Source organism: Ursus maritimus, unplaced genomic scaffold, assembly GCF_017311325.1.
Source record: "Ursus maritimus isolate PB19 unplaced genomic scaffold, ASM1731132v1 scaffold_1, whole genome shotgun sequence".
In the NCBI taxonomy this organism is placed as follows: Eukaryota; Metazoa; Chordata; class Mammalia; order Carnivora; family Ursidae; genus Ursus; species Ursus maritimus.
This window is the reverse complement of record NW_024423343.1, coordinates 90,347,056-90,374,447: the sequence shown is the minus strand read 5'-3', so window position 1 is coordinate 90,374,447 and position 27,392 is coordinate 90,347,056. Positions and strand designations below refer to the sequence as shown.

At 38.9% G+C, this 27,392-nt stretch overlaps 1 protein-coding gene and 2 long non-coding RNA genes across 3 annotated transcripts in view; 1 reads left to right on the top strand and 2 right to left on the bottom strand.

Annotated features, from left to right (window-relative positions):
• Nucleotides 1-9,815, bottom strand: part of DARS1 (aspartyl-tRNA synthetase 1) — a 57,944-nt gene extending 48,129 nt beyond the window's left edge. The window contains exons 1-3 of the mRNA XM_008695860.2: nucleotides 9,630-9,815; nucleotides 7,624-7,681; nucleotides 4,230-4,322 (exon numbers count right to left, since the gene is read on the bottom strand). Of these exons, the coding sequence (XP_008694082.1) occupies nucleotides 4,230-4,322; nucleotides 7,624-7,681; nucleotides 9,630-9,695 (217 nt within the window). The 5' untranslated portion in view covers nucleotides 9,696-9,815. The remainder of the gene's footprint in view (nucleotides 1-4,229; nucleotides 4,323-7,623; nucleotides 7,682-9,629) is intronic.
• On the bottom strand, nucleotides 283-2,376 carry LOC121106327. The gene is made up of 2 exons (XR_005838958.1): nucleotides 1,442-2,376; nucleotides 283-1,350 (listed from the first exon to the last, which is right to left on the bottom strand). It is a non-coding gene; the product is annotated as an uncharacterized LOC121106327 (long non-coding RNA).
• Nucleotides 9,816-9,927: 112 nt separating the features above from the next.
• LOC103667677 overlaps nucleotides 9,928-27,392 on the top strand; it is a 160,570-nt gene continuing 143,105 nt past the window's right edge. The window contains exon 1 of the long non-coding RNA XR_569814.2: nucleotides 9,928-10,297. This is a non-coding gene — a long non-coding RNA (uncharacterized LOC103667677). The remainder of the gene's footprint in view (nucleotides 10,298-27,392) is intronic.

Sequence of the window (27,392 nt, the reverse complement as noted above, 5' to 3'; positions counted from 1 at the left end):
TAAACAAATTATTAAGAACAGAAAGGCTAAGGCAGAGGATAGATGTAGAGAAGAAAAAAGAAAGTATCACTTCTGTATTCTCTGAAAAATTCATGTAAAGATATTAATGTATTACTTGGGTAACTTGCAGCTTAAACACAGACAGACACTTATATACAAACTTAAAAACAAAATCATAGGATTTTCCCAAAAAAATTATGAAAACAAGATTAATGCAAAATTCCAGGGAAAAAAACAGTGAACCTTAACCTAGTACTATACTAAAAGAATACTACCCACACCTTTGCCAAATTCAGTTTATTCCAAGAATTCAAAAATGGCTCAACATTAAGAATTCCAACTAGTATAAATCATTACAATTACAAAGAGTTGATTCTTGTTATTTGTAGTAGTTATGTTCTATAAAGTCAGCAGGAACAATGAATTTGCAAACATCGAACCATTGCTCCTAGGGAAATACAAGGTTAAGTTCCTGTGAGCCTCTGGTCACAATATTTTCATCAGTCCATCAATACACAGGTGTTTTGTAGGTGTTTTTGTTTGAAGGCACACTATTTAATATATATTGTTGATTCGTTAACATTGAACTCATGGCCAACAGCACTGTAAGTCATGCTTGAATGAAGCTTATCTAACACATGTATTTTCTCTGCAAGGCGTAAGCCTTCTTGCACTTAGGAACACCAGAAAGTACTTTAGCTCTATGCTTGGTGGCCACTGTAAACAGCCATTTCACCAACAAAAAGCATACAAGTGTGAAGAATGTGGCATTAAATAGATTGTGAAAGAACACTTGTTCATCAGAGCTGATACAAGAAGGCAGAGCTTCACTGTCTGACCTCAGCTGGGACCCTGTGCATTGGGTGACTCAAGTTTCTTGCCTCTCCGCACATGTGCATGCCTGGCATTTCTGTGAATGACAGTGAAAGTGCTGCAAGTATTGATTTTGGGGTTACAACTACATTTTAGCAAGGAGAATTTGCAAATACACAATCCATCAATAAAGAGGATCAACTGCATTTTAATTTTTTATTATATGGAAAATTTCAAAAAACACAAAAGCAGAGAGAATAGTATATGAACCTCTATATAAATACACTCAACACAATTATATTTTGAGGGAAAAAAACTGATGGAAAAAGGTCAAGTAAAATTTAACACCTATTCCTGATAACAGAAAATTTGGACTAGAAAAAACTTCTTTTAATCTAGTCTTTAAACTTTGGCATTGTTTTCTAATGACATTTTATGCAGAACACCCAAAGTCATGAAATAACTCATCAGGAGTTTAAATCTCTGCTGTCTGAAAAATTCTTCATTGAGGGAATCCCCGTAGTACTGGAGAATCTACTAATCATTGCAAAGAGAAACAAAAAATGAGATAAACATTTGAAAGAAAAGGACAAAAAGATCATTATTTGTAAATGATACCAATGTTTACCTACAATCCCCATGTACTTCAATAATTATCAACTCATGGCCATTCTTGTTTCAGCTTTATCCCAATCCTCATATCCCTCGATTCCTGTATACTGTGAAGCAAATTTCAGCCATTATCTCATCCATACATAATTCAATATGGATTCTGAAGAGATAAGATCTTTTTAAAAATAACGTTACCACAGTACTATTATCTCAACTTAAAAAGAACATTTTTTAACATCATCCAGCCAATGTTCAAATTTCGAAGAGTCTCAAGTGTCCTTCCTTCCTTCATTTAACTATATATTTAAATTCTGATCCAAATAAATGACTGTTGAGAGATAAAATTCTTAAGTCCACCCCTCCCTTTTCAATTTATTTGTAGAAGAGACGAGGTCATTTTTGCCCAGTAGTTTCCTATAGTCTAGATTTTGCTGATTGCATCCTCATTGTTACTTAACATATTCCTCTATCCTATGTTTTTCCTATAAGTTGGTGGTTAGATCTAAAGGCTGCATGAGATTCAGGTACAATTCTTTTGGGCAAGATTACTGCATTGGGTGGTGTTGAGTTCTTTCATGAATAGACATAAAATATTTCTGGTTGTCTCTCTATTGTGTCATTAGCAGTCACTGGTGATGAATGCCTGGGTAATTTACTAGGGGCAAAATGATGAAGTTCTAACATGCTTTTTTTCATTTTATTAGCTGGAATACTTGTCCAGCAACTTCCCCCTATCTACCATTTGGTTAGCCAGTGAATATACAATTCATACAGAAATGGTACTTTCTCTTTATTTACCAGTTTTCAAAATGATGAGCTTGTTTCATCAGTGACCAACCAGGTTTTGTTGCCTGTCTTAACATTATTATAAATCTATGGATTTAAAAATATCTGATATATTTCATTGCAGTTATCCTTATTTTATTTTAAAGATTTTATTTATTTATTATTTGAGAGAAAGAGAGAGAGAGCGAGAAGAGAGAATGAGCGGGGAGGAGAGGGAGAAGCAGGTTCCTGCTGAGAGGGAGCCCGATGTGAGGCTCAATCCCAGGACACTGGAATCATGACCTGAGCTCAAGGCAGATGCTTAACCCACTGAGCCACCCGATGCCCCTGCAGTTATCCTTATTGATACTCAAATTGTTCCATCTGGGGGATGGGTGCAAAGGGAACTATTCTTGGTTCAGGCCTACATGCAGCATGCATTGTATCTTTTAATTTGCTAAATAACTATGTTTAGGAAACATACAGAGGCTGTCAGTCTAATGGAAGGAAGACAACTAAATGAAGGATTACAATACAATGTGATTATCTTTTAGTAGAGTAAATGGCCCAAATTTTCAGAAAGGCAAATCAACATTTTTGAAAAAATTAAAACTCCACCAGTTTTCTCAAAGTCCAACAGTATTCAGCTATTTGGGGGGAGTATATTGGAAGAACAGACAAACTTTTAGTTGTAGTGATCCTGAGAGTGAGATATAAGTATATGTAAATGAGAGAGATATATAAGATGGCATACATTAATTCTATAATAAACATTTTAGAACAAGTAAGAAATGTAACACAGAATGTATTAGATATTACAGAAGTAATTAGCTCTGCTGGGGAGACTAACTGTCTTAGAAAACTACCACGTTCTGTTCATATTCTACCAATACTATGAGCTCTTGGGCGAGTGGCTTTATCATTTCAAGCGTCAGTATCCTTATTTACAAAGTGGAATAACAAAGCCTGTTCTGCCTACTTCACAAATTTGTAGGGAATATCAAATGTGAAAAAGTGTGTGAAAAGTATAAAATTATAAACTAATGTTAAGTGTCAATATTTTTAGACAATTTTGAACATTAGGCTAGGACAATTTTCTATTGTCTATTGCCTATCAGGCTAGGCCTGTCTAAACCGCCCTAATCCTTCTTCTTTGTTGTTAATGCTAAATTCTTAGTACTTTCTGACAGAATTTTCTACAGTGGCAAAATATTCTATATTTGTGCTGTATTTGGGAGCCACTAGCCATTGTGGCTATTAAGCACTCAAAATACAGCTAGTTACTTGAACTACTGAATTTCAATTTCAATTTCAATAGTTAAATGTAGCCAGTGGTTACTATACTGGACAACGTGAACTTAGCCTTATTTCTTTGTCACCTCTCTTGGCTATTTAAATATTACAAATATAAGACTATTAACATATGAAAAGCTTCTCAAACATTCTCTTCACTTAAAAAAATTAAACGTTTGGGGTATCTGGGTGGCTTGGTCAGTTAAGTGTCCCATTTTTTACTTCAGCTCGGGTCATGATCTCAGGGTTCTGAGACAGAGCCCCGTGTTGGGCTTTGCACTCAGTGTGGAGACGCTTGGGATTCTCTCTCTCCCTCTCCCTACTCACTCAAAAAAACAAAAAACAACTCTAAACTTTTGAGAGATGCTAGAAAAGTACCTTAAAGTCTTAGACTTAGGCTGAGTCTTTAAGGTCAAATTATTTTTAAGGATGTCTTTTGTTTTTGTTTTTAAGAACCTCTACACCCACGATGGAACCCAACATGGGGCTTGAACTCACGACCCAGAGATCAAGGCTTTAGCTGAGGTCAAGAGTCGGAATTTAACCAACTGAGCCATCCACACACCCCAAGGATGCCCTGTAAGAACCTAAAATTAATTAACCATGGATTAAGCTTCACTATGATTTAAGAAAGAAAATAGATGTTTTTCTTTTGTTTTTAATGATATTTTAGTCTGTGAGGAATTTGCAAAACAAAAAATTCAGAGTCCTTACCAAAAGGGCTGTAATCATGAAATCAATCTTACCTTTAGCTCTACTTGTATGAATCCTTGCACGCACCCAAACAACTTCATCAGCTTTGTGTACTGTCAAGTCACTAACCCGAACCAAAACTCGATCTGCAGCAAATAAGTAAAACAATTTTGTAATTCAGAATTTACAAAGTCATAATTATTTTGGTTTAACAGCTAGCATAAGTACTTGGTATTATCCTAAGTAACTTTCAATCTCTGACGACACCTTCTTTTCTAAAATTCTCCATATGCAATTTGCTTCATGTTTTATGAATTATACTAAGAACATCTCTAAAATCTATCCAATTCTTTCATCTTCATTGCCACCATCTCAAACCAAAGTACCATTTAGTTTGCCCAAACTACAGCAACAGCCTTATAACTGGCACTCCCCTGATCCCCTAATTCAGTCTACATTGGAGTCAAAGGGATAGTTTCAGAATGCAAATCTCTTGAATACTTCAATGACTTATAGGGCCAAATACAGCCTGTCTTCACTTGCCTTTGCCTAAATGGACATGGAATTTTCCCTTGCCTGTCACAGTATACAGAAGTCGACCACACGGGAGGATTTTCTGCCAGGCCTGGATAGTCATGGCACCAGGACAGAGAGAATGATCCAGGGAAGGCATGTTACTCAAAATGAGCTAATCAAAGTTCTCCCGTGGGACTTACTATAGAGACATGGGAATGAAGCTCTCCTCCCTGGGGTTTCTGAGATGAGATGGTGTAGGCCTGGGCTTCAGCCACTACCTTTCCCAGTACCTGAGATGGCAGGATGAGAGAATAAGGCCAATAACCTAAGGGAAGCGGAGGAAAAAAGTGAAGACAGAAAGTGTAGATGCTGCTTGAGCCTCTAAATTCAATTATGCTACGTACTATCTTACACTTTGTTTCCTATAGTTATGTGAGCCAATAAATTCCCTTTTGGGCTGTAAGTGAGCCCCCCAATGCTAATAACAAAGTACTGTATTTATCCAGAAATCCCCACACAGGAAACCTGTGACAAAACAACTATTATGTCAAGATACTGATATAAGGCAATCATGATCCAGAAGTGATCCAGAAATCATTTTATTATTTGAAATATGCAATAATTTGAATATCAAAGAAAAATTTAACTATTAATTAAAAACACAGTAATAGACATGACATCATAACATCATAAGTAATAAAAGATCTCTATTTTCAAGAGTTACATTACCTAATTGTAACGAAATCTGTCAATATCACGTTCAGCAAAACCTAGTTACTATTACTAAAAATACCTTTGGGAGGATATTATAATGAAATCAAATTATAAATCTATTTTACCTACTTTGCTAAATGTATTTATAACTTGTCTCTTGAAGCAAAGATGCAGCTTAGAGAGAATCTGATTTATAGAACACCACGGTTCTCATTGCCAGAAACAAAGACAAAGAATGAGGAATTTTTAAGCCATGAGGTTTCACAAGAAAATTCCTACAGAACATTGCCAAAAAGACCTTATAAATTAAGCCAATTTCCAAATCTGCTGTGTAAACTCAGGCAAAAGAAAGTGTGAAAAAGAAGACAGATGAAGGAGCATAAAATTTTAAAAGACAAATCTGAAAATGCCAAGCCTGAAAAAGCAAATGACTTATTAACTAGTCAGTCAAAACTCAAAACCAAATGAAACAGAGTAACATAAATCTAAAAGAATGAGCTTATAAATAAGTGGCATGATTACAGTAATTTTAATAGTACTTAAAAAAAAGATTTTATTTATTTGAAAGAGAGAGATCACCGAGAGAGAGGAAGAGGGAGAGGGAGATGCAGACTCCCTGTTGAGCAAAAAGCCTGATGCCGTATGGGGTTCAGGGTTTGATCCAGGACCTGGAGATCATGACCTGAGCCCAAGGCAGACATTTAACCGACTGAGCCACCCAGGTGCCCCTTAATACTACTTCTGAAAATAGAAAGTATCATTCCTTCTTTTGTGTGGCATTCCAACTAATTAGCATAGGGGTTCTTAACCTTCAACACATCCACAGATATTTGAGGCACATGGCACACTCTCACTAGTATGACTGCTGAGACAATGATCAGGGGCAGCAGGTTTTCAGTTTGAAAATCTGCCTCTTACACACTTTTAAGTCACTAGCATTAGAACAAAGGAATTTGGAGAAATGGAAGCACATGTGAAGGAAACCTTGTGCTGAACCAAATATTAGAATTTTAGCAGAAATAAACCAAAGGCAGAATTTTCCTGTTATATTACTGTAATCAGATGACATACATAGTTTATTCCCCTCCCCTCCACCCCGTGAGAAGAAATTATAAGTGGAAGACAGTAGTCTGGTTTTGTCAGCCAAATGGAACAATACCCCAATAGGTGATTGGGGCTCATGTAAAAGATTGAAACTCCGGTGAGCTTCTTTGTTATAGTTTAAGGAAGTCCAATTCAGGAAGATACTGAAGCTGGAAAAAAGTCTCAATCACCTCTCCTGCTTGTCCTGGCAGGGGAATGTCATCTTCTATACTATACTGTTTATATTCCATTTTATAATAAATTATTTTGCTCCACTATCTTTGCTTTTGGAAATAGTTTATTTTTAGCAAACCATTTGTCTTATATCGTACATTTTCCCAAGAAAGTTGGGAAGTAAAAGTGATTTTGTGGCAGTGCAATAAATCAAATCCCAAAGTACAATAAAACTGACCTGGAGGTTTATTTCCAAAGCATAAAATTCACAGGCAGGCTTCTAAATCAGAAGGAAAGAAGGAAAGAAGGAAAGAAGGAAAGAAAGAAAAGAAAAGAAAAGAAAAGTACTTAGTACTTCCAATGGGCCAGAACTTAAAGGTCTGCAGTTGTACCAATATTTGAATGATTCGGGGTGTTTACAAAAAGACAAGTGATTGTTAAATAGTTGAGAGTAAGATAAATCTGCTTGAAATATATATACAAATATATAAAAATACAAACAAAAGGAAGAAATAAATAGAAATAGAAAACTTACAGGTTTGAGAGAAACAGCATGTGACAAGTCAATTTCAAAGAAATATAATAAAGTCAAGGGGGAAAAAGAAAGGAGGTGGCTTCATAAAACATGCAAAATGGTCGTATATAATGAAGGCAGTTAATATTAACCACTCTTCCTTATCTCCTAGGCTACAGCTAAATCTTAGTTAAATCTTGTACCTTATCTTTTTAATATAATTTACCATTTTAAGTATACTCTTTAATGTATTTGTCTTCCCTTCCTAGAGTAGTAACCCTAGACTGACAATGATTATGCAGGGTTATGGCGTCTGCTTGGGTTATTCATTTAACCTTTTCAGAGTTATGCCTTCAGAGTTATGCCAAACTTAATTAACTTCATGAAGAGCTTTCCTGGAATTAGAAAGAAAAAAAAAAAGGCTTTATTATCATACAGCTACTAACCTGGTTTTTCCTGTGATTGTATCATTGAAGATACTCCGTATCTTTCTTTAGCATAATCCTACAAAAAAACGGTTTTGGATTATGACTTTTTATTTAGACAAGAATAGCACAGTATACACATACATACAGATAACAGAATATAAAAATGAATTCATTTTAACTTTCAGGACCATTTTATTACTTTAGAGAGTCAGTAGTTTTAAAGCATGGAAATTTGCCATATCATTTACCTGTATACAGAAAAAGTTTCTTTTGTTTTGAAGATGACCAGTCCTAGATGGATATACCATATACAACAGCACTCAAATATAAAAATTTCACACATATACAACACATCTTAACTACCTTCTTCAAAAAGAACATTAAATGACTTCAAAGCAGGGATATAAATTTCCTCTGCGAAGGGAGTAGGATGAAGTATCACAGTTTTATTAACTTCCTATTACAGGAAGAGATGTTCAAAGAGAACCAACATTTTTGGGTAAGCTTTCTGAGCACCAGATGTCCTCAATTTTTAGAAATCTGAGATGTTGGATATAAGCTACAACTTTGTAAAAGGAAAAAAATTCACCAGCTTCCTTTTTCTAAAACTACCTTCAGCATACAGGGTTGCAAGCTGTTGGAAATGGACAATATCTAATTTCTTGTTACATTTTAAATTCAGGAGCAGGAAACAGAAGATCTATGGTATAGACTGTTAACAACAAATTATACTTACTGAATAGATAAGTGGCCTTTTATTTTAATCTCACTTTACTTCTAAAATGATATCTTCAGATCCTTCTAGCTATAAAATGACATAATTCCACCACAATGTCTATCTTATTATTTAGACCTATGCTATCTGCAAGGGAGCACATGTTATATAATTAGATAAAGAATAAGTGAAGATAATTTCCTTAGATTTTACAAGGTACTTTAAAACATACAGGAAGCAATTAGTTTCTGTCACTCTATAGCTATCTGCTGGAATCCTTTCCATTAGATCTGGCAGATACTGGAGTTTGTGTTTATACCAAAATAAACCAAAGTTAAGGTGAATACTGAACAATTTTTTTTTTCAAATTAAAAAAAAAAATACACCTAAAGACAAAGATAACCGAGCCCTAGTAGAAAGATACAGTCACACAATGCAGCATGAGGCCAGCATAGATTACAGCGTATGAATACAGGGTCACTTATCAGTACTGTTCATATTTCAGCAATTTTTATTCCATCTAATATTATTAAGATGACCCATTCCTTATGTAGTTTATCACAAAATCCTAATTCCTCAAGAGAAAAATTAGGAGCTGGGTAGGGATTAAGCCCTGGTTATTTTACAGCACACTAAGTTGTAGGACGGCTTCAAACTTTCATTTCTGAAAAGCACTGAAGGACCCCTGGGTATTATGAATTACCCACATGATTTTGAATCACTTCATCTCAAATGCTTGCTCTGCAAACTTCCCTACCTACCTTACTGGGTCACTAGAAGTGAGAAAGTAGATAAAAATAGCAAGCGTTCTTTAAAACTGTCGCATGGTAAAAGGTCATTAAACATACCGGCAGATCGTTTTACTAAGTACTGTCATTACTTGCAAAAACATTAGGTACGCAAGAGCTGAGAAAAAAATCGATTACTAGTGGACATTAAAATTTTACGGGGCGAGGAGCAGGGGGCGGATTACATGATGGACGTGCCTAAAAGTGTGACCCCGCCGCTCCTACTTCCGGGACAGTCGGTGCTCCACGTCTACCCCACCCCGGGACACGCTTCTGTTACGCTAGGCCTCCCAAGCGCCCCTGTGAGAAATGAGATCCAAAGTGGGTCTGGCCACGCTGGTCGCGCAAGGGCCCTGGAAGCCCAGTGAGGGCTCTGGGCATCCCGGCCCCAGGCCCGCGGCCTGCAAGCCAAATGCCAACACGGAGCCGGAGGCAGGGCCCCCCCTCACCCTACTCCCTCCCTCAGGTCCGTGCGGCCCAGGGGGTCTGTCCTCCCAGGCCCAGGGAAGGAGGACACCCACTTCCGCCGCGTCCATGATCTCCCGCGGCTTCTCCTGACTCTTGCGGCTTGCGCTGGCGCTGGGCATCGGGACAATAGGACGGGGCAGCGGTCACCACCCTTCCTCGCAGGCTTCCGTAGGACAGGCAAAGGGGCTTCTCTGTGCCACACAGTCTCCGCCCTCCCGGCACTCCAGCCAGCACACGCGCTCGGACTCCCAGTGGAGGGCCGGCTCGGGAAAGATCGCGAGAACTGAGATTCCGGAGCGCTGTAAGGCGAGCGGCCCTGCGCCGTCATCTCCTCTTGCTCCGCCCTTACAGGCGTTTACTTGGAGTTTGAGGGAATCCCTGGGAATTTGTTATAGTCTCGCGGGACTGGCTCTGAGGGGCTAGGTGCCTGAATTCCAGTAGGCGTGCAACGGACTTCTGTCGTTTTTCCCTTTTATCTTGGCTGTGACTTTTGGGCCGTTCTCTTTTCAGCCTTATTTACCCCTACTGGCTTTAAATGCAGACTGTTCACTAAAACACCCACCCAAGCTCAGGCGTCGGCTTTTCGTCCCTCGGACTTTCCCGCCTCCACACTCCCCAGCGGCATTGTAGCTGCCTGCGGTTACGGGAGACATCTTCGGAAACTGCTCTTTGTGTATTGGGGTCACAGGAGTGCTGGGTTAAAAGCAGTTGACTTGCTAAGGTAGGATTGGGTACCACCGCCCAAGCGGTAGATGAAGTGTAAACACAAGGGTAGAAACCCCACACAATTGCGCTGATTACCTGGACCCATTGCATTATTTCAGGATGTGCATAGTACTAGTTGGTTGTTCAAGGGGCAAATCACCCTGTTAGGCTTTAAAAAAAAAAAATAGTGTGATCCATAAGCCTTTTATCGCAATTGAAAGTAATTTGGGGACTGGATTACCGTCTCTACTGCTAGATTTCTTTGCACTCTGTCATGTTTTAACTAAGTATGTCAGCCTGGCACAAAGTGGCACAGTTAATACTCGTTCAAGAGTGCAGAGAGACCCCAATGAAAACAAAAGGACTCTGGAGGCTGCCTCATTTAGTCATGGGATACAGTCGTGAGAAGACAGACATCCCTTGCCCTTGTGTAGCTTACCTTCCTTCTGAAAGTAGGGAGATTCTATGAGGGTTTCTTTGAGGGCATTCTCCTCAGGGTTCCCTGAGGAAGTGATGCTTCAACTGAAATCTAGGGCCAGCCAGGTGAAGAGGGACTGAAAAAATAGAATATTCAAGCTGAGGGGGTAGAGAAAGAAAGATCATGGTCAGGTTTGGAGGTAGTACGCATTAGATGCTTTTGAGACATCCAAGGGGGGATGTCCAGGTAATCCCTGGCCTCGTGGGGTCTGCAGCATAGAATAGAGGTGTGGGCTATTGATAAAGATGGGTAAGACAGGAAAGGTAGGTGGTAATCGAAGTCCTGGACAAGAAAAGAGAATGTCACAAGAAGAGAATATTAACATTGATTGTCAACTGCTGCATAGACTTTAAGATGATGACTGAAAAATATTTGTTGGATTTAGCAACATAGAGGTCATTGGTATTCTTAGTAAACACTTTATGGTAACGTGATGGGGTCAGAATTGGCTGAGAAGTGAGTGACAGTGAAGAAATGAAAGTACTGTGAAAGTGATTCTAACAAACCTTTCTTTATATGGTGCTTACAGTGTGCTAAGCATTGTCAGTGTTTTACATACACTAACTCACTTAATTCTTAAATTTTTAAAAATTCTAAATATAGATGAAACAATATTGTGTATGACACAGTGATTCAACTTTCATGTTATGAAATGCTTACCACGTTAAGTGCAGTTACCATCTATCACTGTGTAACTTTATTACAATATTACTGATTATATTCTCTATGCTGTACTATTATCCCCATGACTTATTTTTTAATTTTTTAAAGATCTTATTTATTTGAGAGAGAGCAAGAGTGAAAGAGATCAGAGGGAGAGGGAGAAGCAGACTCCCTTCTGAACAGAAAGCCCAGCTAGGGGCTGGATCCCAGGACCCTGGGATCATGACCTGAGCTGAAGGCAGCTGCTTAACCCACTGAGCCACCCAGGCGGCCCCCCGCCATGACTTATTTTATAACTAGAAGTTCGTACCTCTTAATCCCCTTCACCTGTTTTGCCCATCCCCTCACCTCCCTCTGGCAACCACCAGTTTGTTCTCTGCATTTATGACTCTATATTTTGTTCTTTTCTTTTTTAGAGTCTACATATAAGTAAAATCATATAATATTTGTCTTCCTCTGTCTGACTTGTTTCATTTAGCACAATTCCTTCTAGGTCCACCCATGTTGCCCTAGATGGCAAAATTTCATTCTTTTTTTGGCTGAGAAATATTCCATTGTGTGTATACCACATTGTCTTTACCCACTCATCTATCAGTGGACATTTAGGTTGCTTCCATGTCGTGGCTATTGCAAATAATGCTGCGACAAACATGGAAGTGCATATATCTTTTTTTAATAAGGTTTTTCTTTTTTTTTTTTTTAAATTAAGGTTTTCATTTTCTTTGGGTCAATACCCAGAAGTAGAATTACTGAATCATATGATAGTTCTATTTTTTATTTTTTTGAGGACCCTCTGTACTGTTTTCCATAATGGTTGCACCAATTTACATTCCCACCACAGTGCACAAAGGTTCCTTCTAGCCACATCCTTGCTAACACTTGTTATTTCTTGTCTTTTTGATAGTAGCCATTCTGACAGGTGTGAGATGATATCTTACTGTGGCTTTGATTTGCATTTTCCTAATGATTAGTGATGTTGAGCATCTTTTCATGTATCTGTTGGTCATTTGTATGTTTTTGGAAAAATATCTGTTCAGGTCCTCTGCCTGTTTTAATCAGGTTTTTTGGGGGTGTTGAGTTGTATAAATTCTTTATATATTTTTGAATAGTAACCTCTTATCAGAGACGTCATTTGCAAATGTCTTCTATTCAGTAGGCTGCCTTTTTGTTTTGTTGATGGTTTCCTTTGCTGTGTTAAAGCTTTTTTTCGGTGTAGTCCCAATAGTTTATTTTTGCTTTTGTTTCCCTTGTCTGAGGAAAAATATCTGGAAAAATGTTGCTAAGGCTGATGTTAAAGAGATTACTGCCTATGTTTTCTTCTAGGATTTTTATAGTTTCAGGTCCCACATTTAGGTCTTTAATCCATTTTGCATTTATTTTTTGCCTGTGGTGTAAGAAAGCAGTCCATCTGTATTCTTTTTCAAGTAGCTGTCGTGTTTGTCCAGCAGCATATATTGAAGACACCCTCTTTCCCCCATTGTATCTTGTTTTCTCCTTTGTTGTAGATTAATTGACCATATAACCTTGGGTTTATTTCTAGGATCTCTGTTCTGTTCCATTGATATATGTGTCTGTTTTTGTGCCAGTGCCATACTCTTTGATGACTATAGCTTTGTACTATAGTTTGAAATCTAGGAATGTGATACCTCCAGCTTTACTTTTCTCAAGATTGCTTTGGCTGTTTGGCACATTTTTTGGTACCATACAAATTTTAGGATTGTTCATTTTAGTGCTGTGAACAGTGCTATAGGTATATTAATAGGGATTGCACTGAATCTGTAGATTGTTTTGGGTAGTATAAACATTTTAATAATATCAGTTCTAATCTGTGAGCATCTTTCCATTTATTTGTGTTATCTTCAATTTCTTTTATCAATGTCTTATGGTTTTCAGAGTACAGGTCTTTCACCTCCTTGGTTAAACTTATTCCTGGGTATTTTATTCTTTTCGGTGTTATTATGAATGGGATTGTTTTCTTAATTTCTCTTTCTGCTAGTTTGTTATTGGTGCATAGAAATGCAACATATTTCTTTTTTTTTCATTTCTTTTTTTTAATTTATTTTTTAAATTTAATTAATGATTTTTTATTATATTATGTTAGTCACCATACCGTATATCCCCGGTTTCCGATGTAAAGCTCGATGATTTATTAGTTGCATATAACACCCAGTGCACCATGCAATACGTGCCCTCCTTACTACCCATCACTGGTCTATACCATTCCCCCACCCCCCTCCCCTCTGAGGCCCTCAGTTTGTTTCTCATAGTCCATAGTCTCTCATGTTTCATTCCCCCTTCTGATTACCCCCCCTTCTTTATCCCTTTCTCCCCCTACCGATCTTCCTAGTTCTTATGTTCCATAGATGAGAGAAATCATATGATAGTTGTCTTTCTCTGCTTGACTTATTTCACTTAGCATTATCTCCTCCAGTGCCGTCCATGTTGTAGCAAATGTTGAGAACTCATTCTTTCTGATAGCTGAGTAATATTCCATTGTATATATGGACCACAACTTCTTAATCCAGTCATCTGTTGAAGGGCATCTCGGCTCCTTCCACGATTTAGCTATTGTGGACATTGCTGCTATGAACATTGGGGTGCATATGGCCCTTCTCTTCACTATGTCTGTATCTTTGGGGTAAATACCCAGTGGTGCAATGGCTGGATCATCATAGAGTAGCTCAATTTTTAACTTTTTAAGGGACCTCCACACTGTTTTCCAGAGTGGCTGTACTAACTTGCATTCCCACCAACAATGTAGGAGGGATCCCCTTTCTCCACATCCTCTCCAACAATTGTTGTTTCTTGCCTTGTCTATTTTTGCCATTCTAACTGGCGTAAGGTGGTATCTCAGTGTGGTTTTGATTTGAATTTCCCTGATGGCTAATGATTTTGAACATTTTTTCATGTGTCTGTTAGCCATTTGTATGTCTTCATTGGAAAAGTGTCTGTTCATATCTTCTGCCCATTTTTTGATTTGTTTATTTGTTTCTCATGTATTGAGTTTGAGAAGTTCTTTGTAGATCTTGGATACCAGTCCTTTATCTGTAGTGTCATTTGCAAATATATTCTCCCATTCCGTGGGCTGCCTCTTAGTTTTTCTGACTGTTTCCTTGGCTGTGCAGAAACTTTTAATCTTGATGAAGTCCCATAAATTCATTTTATCTTTTGTTTCTCTTGCCTTTGGAGATGTGTCATGAAAAAGGTTGCTTTGGCCGATGTCGTAGAGGTTGCTGCCTATGTTCTCCTCTAGAATTTTGATGGATTCCTGTCTCACATCGAGGTCTTTCATCCATTTGGAGTTTATTTTTGTGTATGGTGTGAGATAGTGGTCAAGTTTCATTCTCTTGCATGTAGCTGTCCAATTTTCCCAGCACCATTTATTGAAGAGACTGTCTTTTTCCCACCGGATGTTTTTTCCTGCTTTATCAAATATTAGTTGCCCAAAGAGCCGAGGGTCCATTTCTGGGCTCTCTATTCTGTTCCATTGGTCTATGTGTCTGTTTTTGTGCCAGTACCATGCTGTCTTTGTGATCACAGCTTTGTAGTACAGCTCGAAATCCGGCATTGTGATGCCCCCAGCTTTGTTTTTCCTTTTCAACAGTTCCTTGGAGATTCGGGGCCTTTTCTGTTTCCATACAAATTTAAGGACTGTTTGTTCCAGTTCTTTGAAAAATGTCCTTGGTATTTTGATCGGGATAGCATTGAAAGTGTAGATTGCTCTGGGTAGCATGGACATTTTAACTATGTTAATTCTTCCGATTCATGAGCATGGAATATCTTTCCATCTTTTTATGTCTTCCTCAATGTCTTTCAAGAGTGATTTATAGTTTCTAGAATATAGGTCCTTTACGTCTCTGGTTAAGTTAATTCCAAGGTAACGTATGGTTTTTGGTGCTATTGTAAATGGGATGGATTCCCTAATTTCTCTTTCTTCGGTCTCGTTATTCGTGTATAGAAATGCAACTGATTTCTGAGCATTTATTTTGTATCCTGCCACGTTACTGAATTGCTCTATAACTTCTAATAGTTTGGGAGTGGCTTCTTTTGGGTTTTCCATATAGAGTATCATGTCATCTGCAAAGAGAGACATTTTGACTTCTTCTTTGCCAATTTGAATACCTTTGATCCCTTTTTGTCGTCTGATTGCTGTTGCAAGGACTTCTAGTACTATGTTGAATAATAGTGGCGAGAGTGGGCATCCTTGTCGTGTTCCTGATCTTAAGGGAAAGGCTTCCAGCTTTTCCCCATTGAGAATAATATTTGCTGTAGGCTTTTCATAGATGGCTTTTATGAGATTGAGAAATGTACCCTCTATTCCTACACTCTGAAGGGTTTTAATCAGGAAAGGATGCTGTATTTTGTCAAATGCTTTTTCGGCATCGATTGAGAGGATCATATGGTTCCTGAGTCTTTTCTTGTTGATATGATGTATCACGCTGATTGATTTGCGAATGTTGAACCACGCTTGCATCCCAGGTATGAATCCCACTTGATCATGATGGATAATCCTTTTAATGTACTGTTGGATTCTATTAGCAAGTATCTTGTTGAGGATTTTGGCGTCCATATTCATTAGGGAAATCGGTCTGTAATTCTCCTTTTTGAGGGGGTCTTTGCCTGGTTTGGGGATCAAGGTAATATTGGCCTTCCAATTTCATTGGTGTTGGTCATGACCTCTCCTTTTTCATTCATAATTTTAATAGTTTGGGTGATTGGATAAGTCTTGCCAGTGGTCTGTCAATTTTATTGATTCTCTCAAAGAACCAGCTTCTAGTCCTGTTGATTTGCTCTACTGTGCTTCTGGTTTCTAATTCATTGATTTCTGCTCTCATCTTGGTCAACTGCTTCCTCGTGAGTGGATTAGGCCTGTCCCTCTGTTGCTGTTCCAGCTTCTTGAGGTGAGAATATAAAAACTGCATTTTAGATTTTTCTATTCTTTTGAGTGAGGCTTGGATGGCTATGTATTTCCCCCTTAGGACTGCCTTTGCAGTATCCCATAGGTTTTGGACTGTTGTGTTTTCATTCTCGTTGGTCTCCATAAATTGTTTAAGTTGATTTTTGATTTCCTGGTTTATCGAGTCATTCCTGAGCAGGATGGTTCTTAGTCTCCAAGTGTTTGAGTTTCTTCCAAATTTTTCCTTGTGGTTGAGTTCCAATTTCAGAGCGTTGTGGTCTGAGAATATGCAGGGGATAATTTCAATCTTTTGGTATCGGTTGAGACCTGTTTTGTGTCCCAGAACATGGTCTATTCTTGAGAATGTTCCATGGGCATTAGAATAGAATGAGTATTCTTTGGTTCTGGGGTGTAGTGTTCTATATATATCTATGAGGTCCAACTCGTCGAGTATGGCATTCAAAGCCTTTGATTCTTTGCTTAGTTTTTGCCAGGGTGTTCTGTCTATTTCTGATAGTGGAGTGTTGAGGTCCCCTACTATTAATGTATTTTTATCTATATGTCTCTTTATTCTGGTTAAGAGTTGGCTTGTGTATCTTGCTGCTCCCCTGTTGGGGGCATATATATTTATAATTGTCATATCCACTTGTTGAATACTTCCCTTAAGAATAATATAGTGCCCTTCTGCATCTCTAACTATAGTCTGTAGTTTAAAATCCAATTTATCTGATATGAGAATTGCTACCCCAGCTTTCTTTTGAGGTCCATTTGCGTGAAAGATGGTACTCCATCCCCTTACTCTCAGTCTGAATGCATCTTTGGGTTCGAAATGAGTCTCTTGTAGACAGCAAATGGATGGGTCATTTCTTTTTATCCAATCTGCAACCCTGTGGCGTTTTATGGGATGGTTCAAACCATTTACATTAAGACTGATTACTGAGAGATATGATTTTAATGTTGCCATGTTGCCAGTAAAGTCTTTGTTTGTATTGGCTGTGACTTTCTGTTCTGTATCACTCTTGGGGCCTTTTTACTTTTATAGAACCCCCCGTAATATCTCCTGTAGGGCTGGTTTAGTGGTTACAAAATTGGTTAGTGACTGGCGATTCTGAAATGTCTTTATTTCTCCATCAATTCTGAATGACAGCCTTGCTGGATAAAGGATCCTTGGCTGCATGTTTTTCTCTGAAAGAGCTTTAAATATGCTCCCCCAACCCTTTCTCTCATTCCAGGTCTGTGTAGACAGGTCTGACGTAATTCTGATGCTTTTGCCTTGGTACGTGAGAAATTTCTTTGCCCTGGCCGCTTTCAATACTGTATCCTTGCATCTAATATTTGCGAATTGCACTATGACGTGACGTGGCGTAGGTTTGTCGTGGTTGAGCTTGGGAGGGGTCCTCTCTGCCTCTTGGACACGAATGTTTGTTTCCCTTGCTAGATTAGGGAAGTTTTCAGCTACAATTTGTTCAAATATCTCTTCTAGACCTCTGTTTTTCTCCACCCCCTCGGGGATGCCGATGATTCTAACATTGGATCGTTTCATTGAGTCAGTAATCTCCCGTAACCTACATTCGTGGGCGTGGATTTTTTTAAGACCATCTTCTATTTTCATTTTTTCCTCTATTAACCCATCCTCCAATTCACTAACCCGTTCCTCTGCTTCTGCGACCCTGGCCGTCAGAGCCTCTAGTTTTGCCTGCATTTGGCTCATAGAATTTTTAATTTCTGTCAGATTCGCTCTCATTTCTGTCCTTAGGGATTCTATATTCTCAGTAACCTTTTCGTTAATAGTTTTTTCAATTCTACTCATCATTTTGACCATCGTTACTCTGAATTCCATTTCTGATAATTTGGTTACATCCATATCCATTATTTCTGTGGCAGAGGCCACAGACTCACTGTCTTTTCTTTGCTGGGGGGGGCTTCTCCTTCTTGTCATTCTGATGAAGAGAGGTTGCGGGGTTTCCAGAGCCCAAATTATTGACTGGGTCCCAGGCCGTGCCCCTTGTTTTATAGGGATCTTAGGGATGTGGGCTTCTTCTTTAAAGATTTTATTTATTTATTTATGTGGCAGCCAACCAGCGAGAGAGGGAACAGAAGCAGGGGAGTGGGAGAGGAAGAAGCAGGCTCCCAGCGGAGGAGCCCGATGAGGGACTCCTTTCCGGAACGCCGGGATCACGCCCTAAGCCGAAGACAGGCGCTCAATGACTGCGCCACCCAGGCACCCGGGTTGTGGGCTTCTTGATTTTTCAGCCTGCCTTCTGTGTTCTGGGGGAGGGGCCTGCCGCGCCGATACTCAGGCAACCCTGTTTGGGTAGAGTCTCTGTGTCCCCTGCGAGGGGGGATGGGGATGGGCACTCTCTGAGCCGGTATTTCCAGGCTTTTGTTCTCTGGCGGCTTTCCCTGGCGGTTTGCTGTGCCTCTTCTGAGAGTCAGGGCAGCAGCGGCCAAATTTCAGCCTCTGTCACAGAACAGAGGGATTGCGGCCCGTTCTCCACTAATGTTCTGGCCACTTTAACTCCGTTACTGTTGGTGCTGCTCAACCCTGCAGCATCCCGGGATGTGCGCCCCACACCCGGAGTCCCAGCCCTCACTTCCAGGGCCCGCACATCTCTGTCCTTTGTGTTTCTAACGTCCCCAGCCGCCAGCCACCCCGCGCCCGCTCCCGGATCTCCCGGTCTCAGTCTGGATCCAGTGAGCGCACCGGGATTCCGGGGTTCCGTGAGAAGCCTGGTGGCGCGCGCTCCCGGCTCACGGTCTCAGTCTGCTGTTTTGCGGGTGCCGTCCGCGGGCCCGCCCGCTCCCCCGTGTAGGTGGCTACCGCTTCCCGGCACCCAAACGCGGCGGCTCCCTCCACCTTCCGTTTATCTTCCGATATCTGTGTGCGGTTTCACGGCTCCCCGCTTCGTACCTCAATACTCAGCGCTGGAGATGTTCATTTGTAGAGATCCAGATGCATCTTCCTGCATCTCAGGCTGGTTCCGTGGTTGTTTAGGCTGGTCTGGTTCCTATCCAGCTCGACTTGGGGGACCGGCTGAAAAAGGTGTCTCCTACTCCTCCGCCATCTTAACTCCCGAGAGCACAACATATTTCTATATATTAATTTTGTATCTTTCAACTTTACTGAATCCATTTATTAGTTTTGATAGTTCCTTGGTGGAGTCTTTAAGGTTTTCTTTATATAGTATCATGTCCTCTGCAAATAGTGAAAATTTTACTTCTTTCTTACCAATTTGGATGCCTTTTATTTCTTTTTGTTGTGTGATTGCTGTGGGTAGGTCTTCCAGTTCAGTAAAAGTGGTGGCAGTGGGCATCCTTGTCTTGTTTCTGATTTTAGAGGAAAAGCATTTAGCTTTTCACCATTGAGTATGACGTTAGCTGTGGGTTTGTCATAAATGACCTTTATTATGTTGATGTATATTCCCTCTATATCCACTTTGCTGGAAGTTTTTATCATGACTGGATGTTGAATTTTGTCAAATGCTTTTTCTGATATATCACATGGATTTGTGGATGTTGAACCGTCCCTTGCATCCCTAGAATAAATCCACTTGATCATGGTGTATAATCCTTTTAATGTATTGTTGAATTATGTCTGCTAATATTTGTTGATGATTTTTGCATTTATATTCATCAGGGATATTGGCCTATAATTTTCTTATTATTTTGGTGTCTTCGTTTGGTTTTGGTATCAAGTAATGTTGGCCTCATAGAATAAATTTGGAAGTATTCTTTCCTCTTCTATATTTTGGAATAGTTTGAGAAGGATAGGTATTAACTTTTAAAATACTTGGTAGAATTCACTTGTTAAGCCATCTGGTCCTGGATTTCTCTTTGTTGGGAGTTTTTGTATTGATTAAATTTCATTGCTAATAATCAGTATGTTCAGATTTTTTATTTCTTCATAATTCAGTCTTGGTAGATTGTGTGTTTCTAGGAATTTATCTATTTCTTTTTCATTGTCCACTTTTTTGGCATAATTTTGTAGTAGTCTCTTATAATTGTATTTCTGTGGTGTCAGTTGTAAGTTGTCTTTCATCTGATTTCTTTCATTGATTTCTCTCTTATTTCTTGAGAGTATGGCTAAAGGTTTATCAATTTTGTTTATCTTTTCAAAGTATAGCTCTTAGTTTCTTTCATCTTTTATATTTTTTGTTTGTTTTATTTATTTCCACTCTCATCTTTATTATTAAGTTTCTTCTAGTATCTATGGGCTTTGGTTAGTCTCACTTTTCTAGTTCCTTTAGTTGTAAGATTAGATTGTTTATTTGAGATTTTTCTTGGTTCTTAAGGTGGGCCTGAATTGCTATAATCTTTCTTCTTAGAGTTGCTTGCTGTATCCCAAAGATTTTGGACCATTTTGTTTCCATTTTCATTTGTCTCAAAGTATTTTTTAATTTTCTCTTTGATTTCTTTATTGACCCATGATTGTTTAGTAGTTTGTTGTTTATTCTCCATGTTTGTGGGTTTTTTTTTTAGCTTTTTTCTTGTAATTAATTTCTAGTTTTGTACCATTGTGATTGGAAAGGATATTTGATATGATTGCAGTCTTCTTAAATTGACTGAGACTTGTTTTGTGGCCTAACCTGTGATCTGTCTTGGAGAATGTTCCATGTGCATTTGAAAATAATGTGTCTTTTGTTGTTTTTGGAGTAAATGTATCTGTTAAGTCCATCTGGTCAAATGTGTCATTTAAAACCACCGCTTCCTTGTTGATTTTCTGTTTGGATGATCTATCCATTGGTGTAAGTGGGGTATTAAAACCTCTTACTATTATTGTATTGCTTGTCAATTTCTCCCTTTAAGTTTTTCAACATTTGCTTTACATATTTAGGTGCTCCTTCGTGGGTGCATAAATATTCACAAATGTTATATCCTCTTGTTGGGTTGATCCCTTTATTATGTGATACCCTTATTTTTTTCTTGTTATAGCCTTGGTTTTAAAGTCTATTTTGTCTAGGGTGCCTGGGTGGCTCAGTTGGTTAAGCATCTGCCTTCGGCTCAGGTCATGATCCCAGGGTCCTGAGATTGAGCCCTGAGTTGGGCTCTCTGCTTGGCAGGGAGCCTGCTTCTCCCTCTCCCTCTCCCTCTGCCTGCTGCTCCCCTGCTTGTGCTCTCTTTCCTTGTCAAATAAATAAATAAATAAATAAAACCTTTAAAAAGTAATAAAGTCGTATTTTGTCTGATATAAGTATTGCTACCCCAGTTTTTTCTTCACTTCCATTTGCCTGAAATATCTTTTTCCATTCCTTCACTTTTGGTCTGTATGTGCCTTGAGACCTGAAATGAGTCTCTTGTAGGCAGCATATAGATGGGTCTTGTTCTTTACCCATTTAGTTACCCTGTGTGTTCTGATTGGAGTATTTAGTCCATTTACCTTTAAAATTATTATTGTTAGGTGTGTACTTAGTGTCCTTTTGTTAAATGTCTGATTGTTTTTGTAGTTCTTCTCTGTTCCTTTCTTCTTATCTTGCTGTCTTCCCTGGCGAATTAATGAATTTTTTTACTGTTATGCTTGGATTACTTTCTCTTCATTTTTTGTGTACCTGTTATAGAATTTTGGTTTGTGGTTACCACATGGTTCATGTATAACACCCTATGTACATAGCAGTTTATTTTAAGCTGATGGCCACTTAAGTTCAAACACATTCTAAAGGCAGTACATTTTTACACCCCCTTCCACAGTTTATGTTTTTGATGTTATATTTTACATCTTTTCATTTTGTGTATCCCTTAACTAACTACTGTAGATTTGGTTGATTTTTACCACTTTTGTCTTTTTAACCTTCATAATAGCTGTATAAATGATTGATCTTTACTATATGTTTGCTTTTACCAGTGAAATTTTTCTTTCATAATTTTTTTTTACTTCTAGTTATAATTTTTTCTTTTCTACATAAATAAGTCCCTTCAACATTTCTTGTAAGTCTGGTTTAGTGGTGATGAACTCCTTTGGAATTTTTTTGTCTCTCCATCAACTCTGAATGATAACTTTATGAGGTAGAGTATTCTTGGTTGTTGGTTTTTTTCCTTTCAGCACTTAGAACATGCCACTCTCTTCTGGCCTGCAAAATTTCTCCTGAAAAATCAGCTGATAGCCTTATGGGATTTCTCTTATAAGTAACTAATTGCTTCTCTCTTGCTGCTTTTAAGATTGTCTTTATCTTTAATTTTTAACATTTTACTTTTTATGTGTGTTGGTGTGGCCTCTTTGGGTTCATCTTGTCTGAGGCTTTCTGTGCTTCCTGGATCTGGATGTCTGTTTTCTTCCCCAGGTTAGGGAAGTTTTCAGCTATTATTTCTTCAAATAAGTTCTTTGTCCCTTTCTTTTTCTGTTCTCTTTATGGGAACCCCATAATTTGAATGTTAGTATGCTTGATGTTTTTCCAGAGATCCCTTAAAATTCTTCATTTTTAAAAATTCTTTTTGCTATTTAGCTTGGATGATTTTCATTACCCCATCTTCCAGATTCCTGATCTGTTTTTCTGCATCTTCTAATCTGCTGTTGATTCCCTCTAGTATATTTTTCATTTCAGTTATTGTATTTTTTAGATCTGATTTGTTCTTTTTTATATCTTTGTTGAAGTTCTCACTGAATTCATCCACTGTTCTCCCAACTTCATTGAGATCCTTGTGACCATTACTTTGACTTCTTTAGCAGGTAGATTGCTTATCTCTGTTTCATTTAGTTTTTTTTTTTGTTTTTTTTTTTTTTAGTTTTATTTTAAGTAATCTCTATACCCCATGTGGGGCTTAAACTCATGATCCCAAGATCGGGAGTCATGTGCTCTTCTGACTGAACCAGCCAAGCACCCCTCATTTAGTTCCCTTTCTGAGGTTTTGTCTTGTTCTTTCATTTGGCATGTTGTTTCTGTGTGTTAGGAAGGTCAGCTATGTCTCCTTGTCTTGAAAGTAGTGGCAATATATAGAAGGTGTCTTATGGGGCCCAGAAGCACAGTCCACCCTGGTCACCAGAACCAGGCATTCCAAGGGTATTTCCTGTGTGGGCTGTGTGCAACCTCCTATTGTGACTGGGCTATAACTATTATAGATATGCTGGTGGATAGGCTGGCCTTCGTCCTTTCCCCTGGGTGGAAGTCATTCTGGAGGAGCACTGGTCCTGGTCAAGGCTGTCTGTTGAGTCTGGCAGGGTGGCAGCCACTTTTGCAAAGTGGTGCCTGCTGGAACCTGTGGGTTGGGTGGGGCAGGTCTGCAGGGGAACATCAGGGTAAGTTGAGTGGTCCTGGCAAGGTGGATAGAGAGTGTCAGAACTGGCACCCACCACTATTGGGCCAGCTAAGGTAAAGGAGGGGAAGAGAAATGATGCCCACCAACACTTCTGTTCCTGGATAAAGTTCTTACAGATCCCTGCTTCCCTACACATGCCCTAAAATTATTTTTGGGTTTGGTTCCTGACCAGACTGTGTCTCTCTCCCTCCTACCCTCTGGATGTGGCTTTTTCTTTATATTTTCAGCTGTGGAAGAGCTGTTATGTTAGTCTTCAGGTCATTTTCAGAAGTTGCTCTATATTTAGTTGTATCCTTCGTGTGTCCATGGGAAGAAGAGGAGAGCTCAGTACTTCCTACTTGGCCATTTTCCCCTTGCCTCTGTAACTCATTTAATTGTTATACCAATATTATCAGAGAGATAATATTACAATCTTTTTACATATGGGGAAGTTGAGGCAAAGAGATGTGAAGTAATTGTCTGTGGTTATAGAGCCATTAAATGATATATTTTAATTCAGGGAGTGTGGTGCCAGAATCCATGTTCTTAACTGATGTACCTTTCTTGTCTTTGGGAGCCAATGAGAAGATTGGATGTGAGGGGAAGGAAAAATATAGGTGATAGCTAATGGGGAATAAGGCAAGTGAAATTTTTTTAAAAAAGATTATTTATTCTAGCGAGCAAGAGAGAGAGCATGAGCAGGAAGGGCGGAGGGAGAGGGAGAGAGAATCTCAAGCAGATACCAAGCTGAGCATGAAGCCCAATGTGCAGTTTGATCTCATGACATTGAGATCACTGCCTGAGCTGAAACCAAGAGTCAGATGCTCAACCAACTGCACCACCCAGGTGCCCTGAAACTTTTGTTTTTAAGAGCGAGAGATATGAGTGCATTGAAAAACTAATGGGAAGGATTCATGAAAAAGATGAATGTGCAAGACAAAGAAGGATTGAGAGACAGTATATGATTCTCTTTATAAGGGAGAGGTAAGAATCAAAACATAGGAGATAGGACTAGCAAAAGTATGACAGTTCCTCTATCACAACTGTAGGGAGGAGGCTAGGATAGCTATAGATACTTGGTTTCAGGAAAAGGAAAGAACTCCCATTTGATGAGTTCTGGAAGAGGCTCAGTCATGAATGGTGGGTGTGGTTGTAGGGGAGGGAGAAAAGAGAGATTGGTGATTTGAGGAGAACAGGAAAGATTAAATAGTCCTGGAAGTTATTTGGGATTCAGTATTATTTCTGGGGATTGTAAGGACTCATTTGGTAATGAATCATGAATTTTATGGAAGTGAGACTCCTCCAGACCATGGCTGGTTGGTGCTTTTATTCTCTCAGTTAATTGTAGTCCTAATATATGAACTGATGGTCAGAAATCTGAATACACATTATTATGTATTTTTTTATTTTTTAATCTTTCCATTGCTTATGAGGCCTCTACATGTACTTCTTCCTTGCTTTGATCCCTTTGTCTCAATAGATTAATTTTATTTAGGACATAGCCCTGGGGGAAGACTGTAAATATAAACTCTTGCTTCTGGCTTTCTTAATAGTGATGGAAAAGAAGAATTTGCCAGATGAGTGACCATATATAATGTGCCTGAGGTCTTGTGAATGTACTCTAGTAAAGATACCACAGCTGCAACTACTTGCTTGAATTTGCAGTAGTCTGCCATCAACTTCCTGGATCTGTCTGCTTTTTGCAGGAACCAGATTGGTGAAAATAGGAATATGATAGGGATGGTCAACTATGAGGTCTCTAAGGGTTACACTAATCTCTGCCATTTTCCCTGGAGATATGATATTGTTTATGATTTACTTTCATAATTGAGGACTGGGGAAGCAAATTTAGAGGTTTCTTGTTAGCTTTCTGCAATATGATAGCCCTATTTCACAGGCTAAGGGAGTATAAGGGAACAATTCCAGTGTGTAACCCAACAACCTTGCAGGTATCCAAGTAAACCAGATAGGCAAGGGCTGGCTTGAACTGCAGCTAATCTGAGTCTTGGAAAAATGCCATGTGATCATCCGAGAACAGAAGGGGCTGCGAGGCCATCTCTCACTTGTTTCCCTGTCTCCTCTGGGATTCTGTCTAATGAAGTATGGGACTCTGCCATGCCCTTCCCACCAGTGGAGCTACACAATGTGAACTGCGTCGATGGAGTCTAGAAGTGGCTCCACAGCAACAGGGTGTCTATACCTCATATTGCAGTCATCTGGTCCCTTTTGTTTCAATGTCAACCTTTTTGGTGTGTAGGACAAAGATTACAGGGGAGCTGGCCTCTTTGGCTTATTCTTCTTTTCACTATTTAACTAACAAACTGTCTAAATCTAAAAGTGGCTTGTTATATCTTTACCAATCAAATCAGTCAGGGCTTGACCTTGGCCTTGCTTGTCTTGTGTGTTCCTGTCTTGACAGGAACCAATGTGGGGTTCTTCCGAATACCAAATGTGTCCATCCCAAACTATATGATTAGGGATCAGGAAAATGACTATGGGTAGGCCCCCATAGACCCATTCTAGGTGTTGCTTTTAAGAGGTTTGAAGCACCGTTGTGATTCCTAATCCTTTGTATGTGATTTTTTTCCCTGGAAAAAAGAAATTTGCAGGTAGACGTTTGCTAGTAGGTTACCACTCATCCTTCTCTTTGTTCCTAATGCTCTGGAATTTCACAATGTGTGCCATCCTGTGGGTCTAAATTTACCATTGTGCTGGACACTCAGCAGGCCTTTCAATCTGAAAACTCATGTAACTTACTGCTGGGGCATTTTCTTGAAAACTTCTGATGATTCTCTTCCTTTGATTTTCTCTCTGCTCTCTTTCTTGAATTCTTATTATTCAAATATTGATATTTCTGAGTTGGTCTTCTACTTTTCTTATCATTTTTCTCCATTTTCCATCTCCTTGCCTTTTTGAACTGCTTTTGGGAGATTTCTTCAACTTTATTTTCTAATCTTTCAATTGAGATTTTCATTTCTACCATCCTGTTTATTATTTCCCAAAGCACCTTTTTGTTCTCTGAATAATCTTTTAAAAGAATAGCATCCTGATCTTTTTACATGAAGGCAACATCTTATCTTTCTGAGCATAGTAATAACGTGATTGGGGGGGTAATTTTTAAAGTATTCTCTCTACATAGACCATTTCTTACAAGTTGTTTTTTGCTTGTTCATTTCTGGCCTCTGTCTTCCATGTTAGAGACCTACCCCAGCTGTCTGGTGAATATTTATTTAATTTTCTGTATATTGTGATATTTTAGCATCTTTTTTGGGGTGAATCCTTGATTATCTGCTTATTTTAAAAATGAGGACTAAGAATATAATTAGAAGCTTTGAGTACTTGGATGGGTTTTGTCCATTTTGAGCTTTACTGTGCAGTGATCTCATTGGGCCACTTGATAGGCAACCCTAAATGTTAGGGTCTTTAGGTATTTCTCCATTGTCTGGTTTGATTGTTCAATAAAAAACTCTTCTAATCTTCTGCGTGAAGACTAAAAGTCTGCCAGTGTTCTGGGAATATTCAGCATTCAACATGCCTTTAGTCATTGAATCTGCCTGTTTTTGATACAGTACCCAGTTCCTAATGTCCAAGAATTCACCCTTTTCCCTCTCCAGAGAATACACCATGACAGGGTAGGAGAGGACTCTTGCCAAGAGACTGGAATAGGGAGGGATGCAGGCATCAGACTTCTCAGGTAGCTTTCCCCAAGTGTTCCTTTTAATAACTCCCGGTCCCCACTTCCATTTTCAGAGGTACTTGGTGCTGCTTGTTTTGAGTCTTTTGAGGTTTCTGTGGTATGAATTAGGTTGATTCTCAGTGCTACCTTAAGATTTAACTTTTCATATC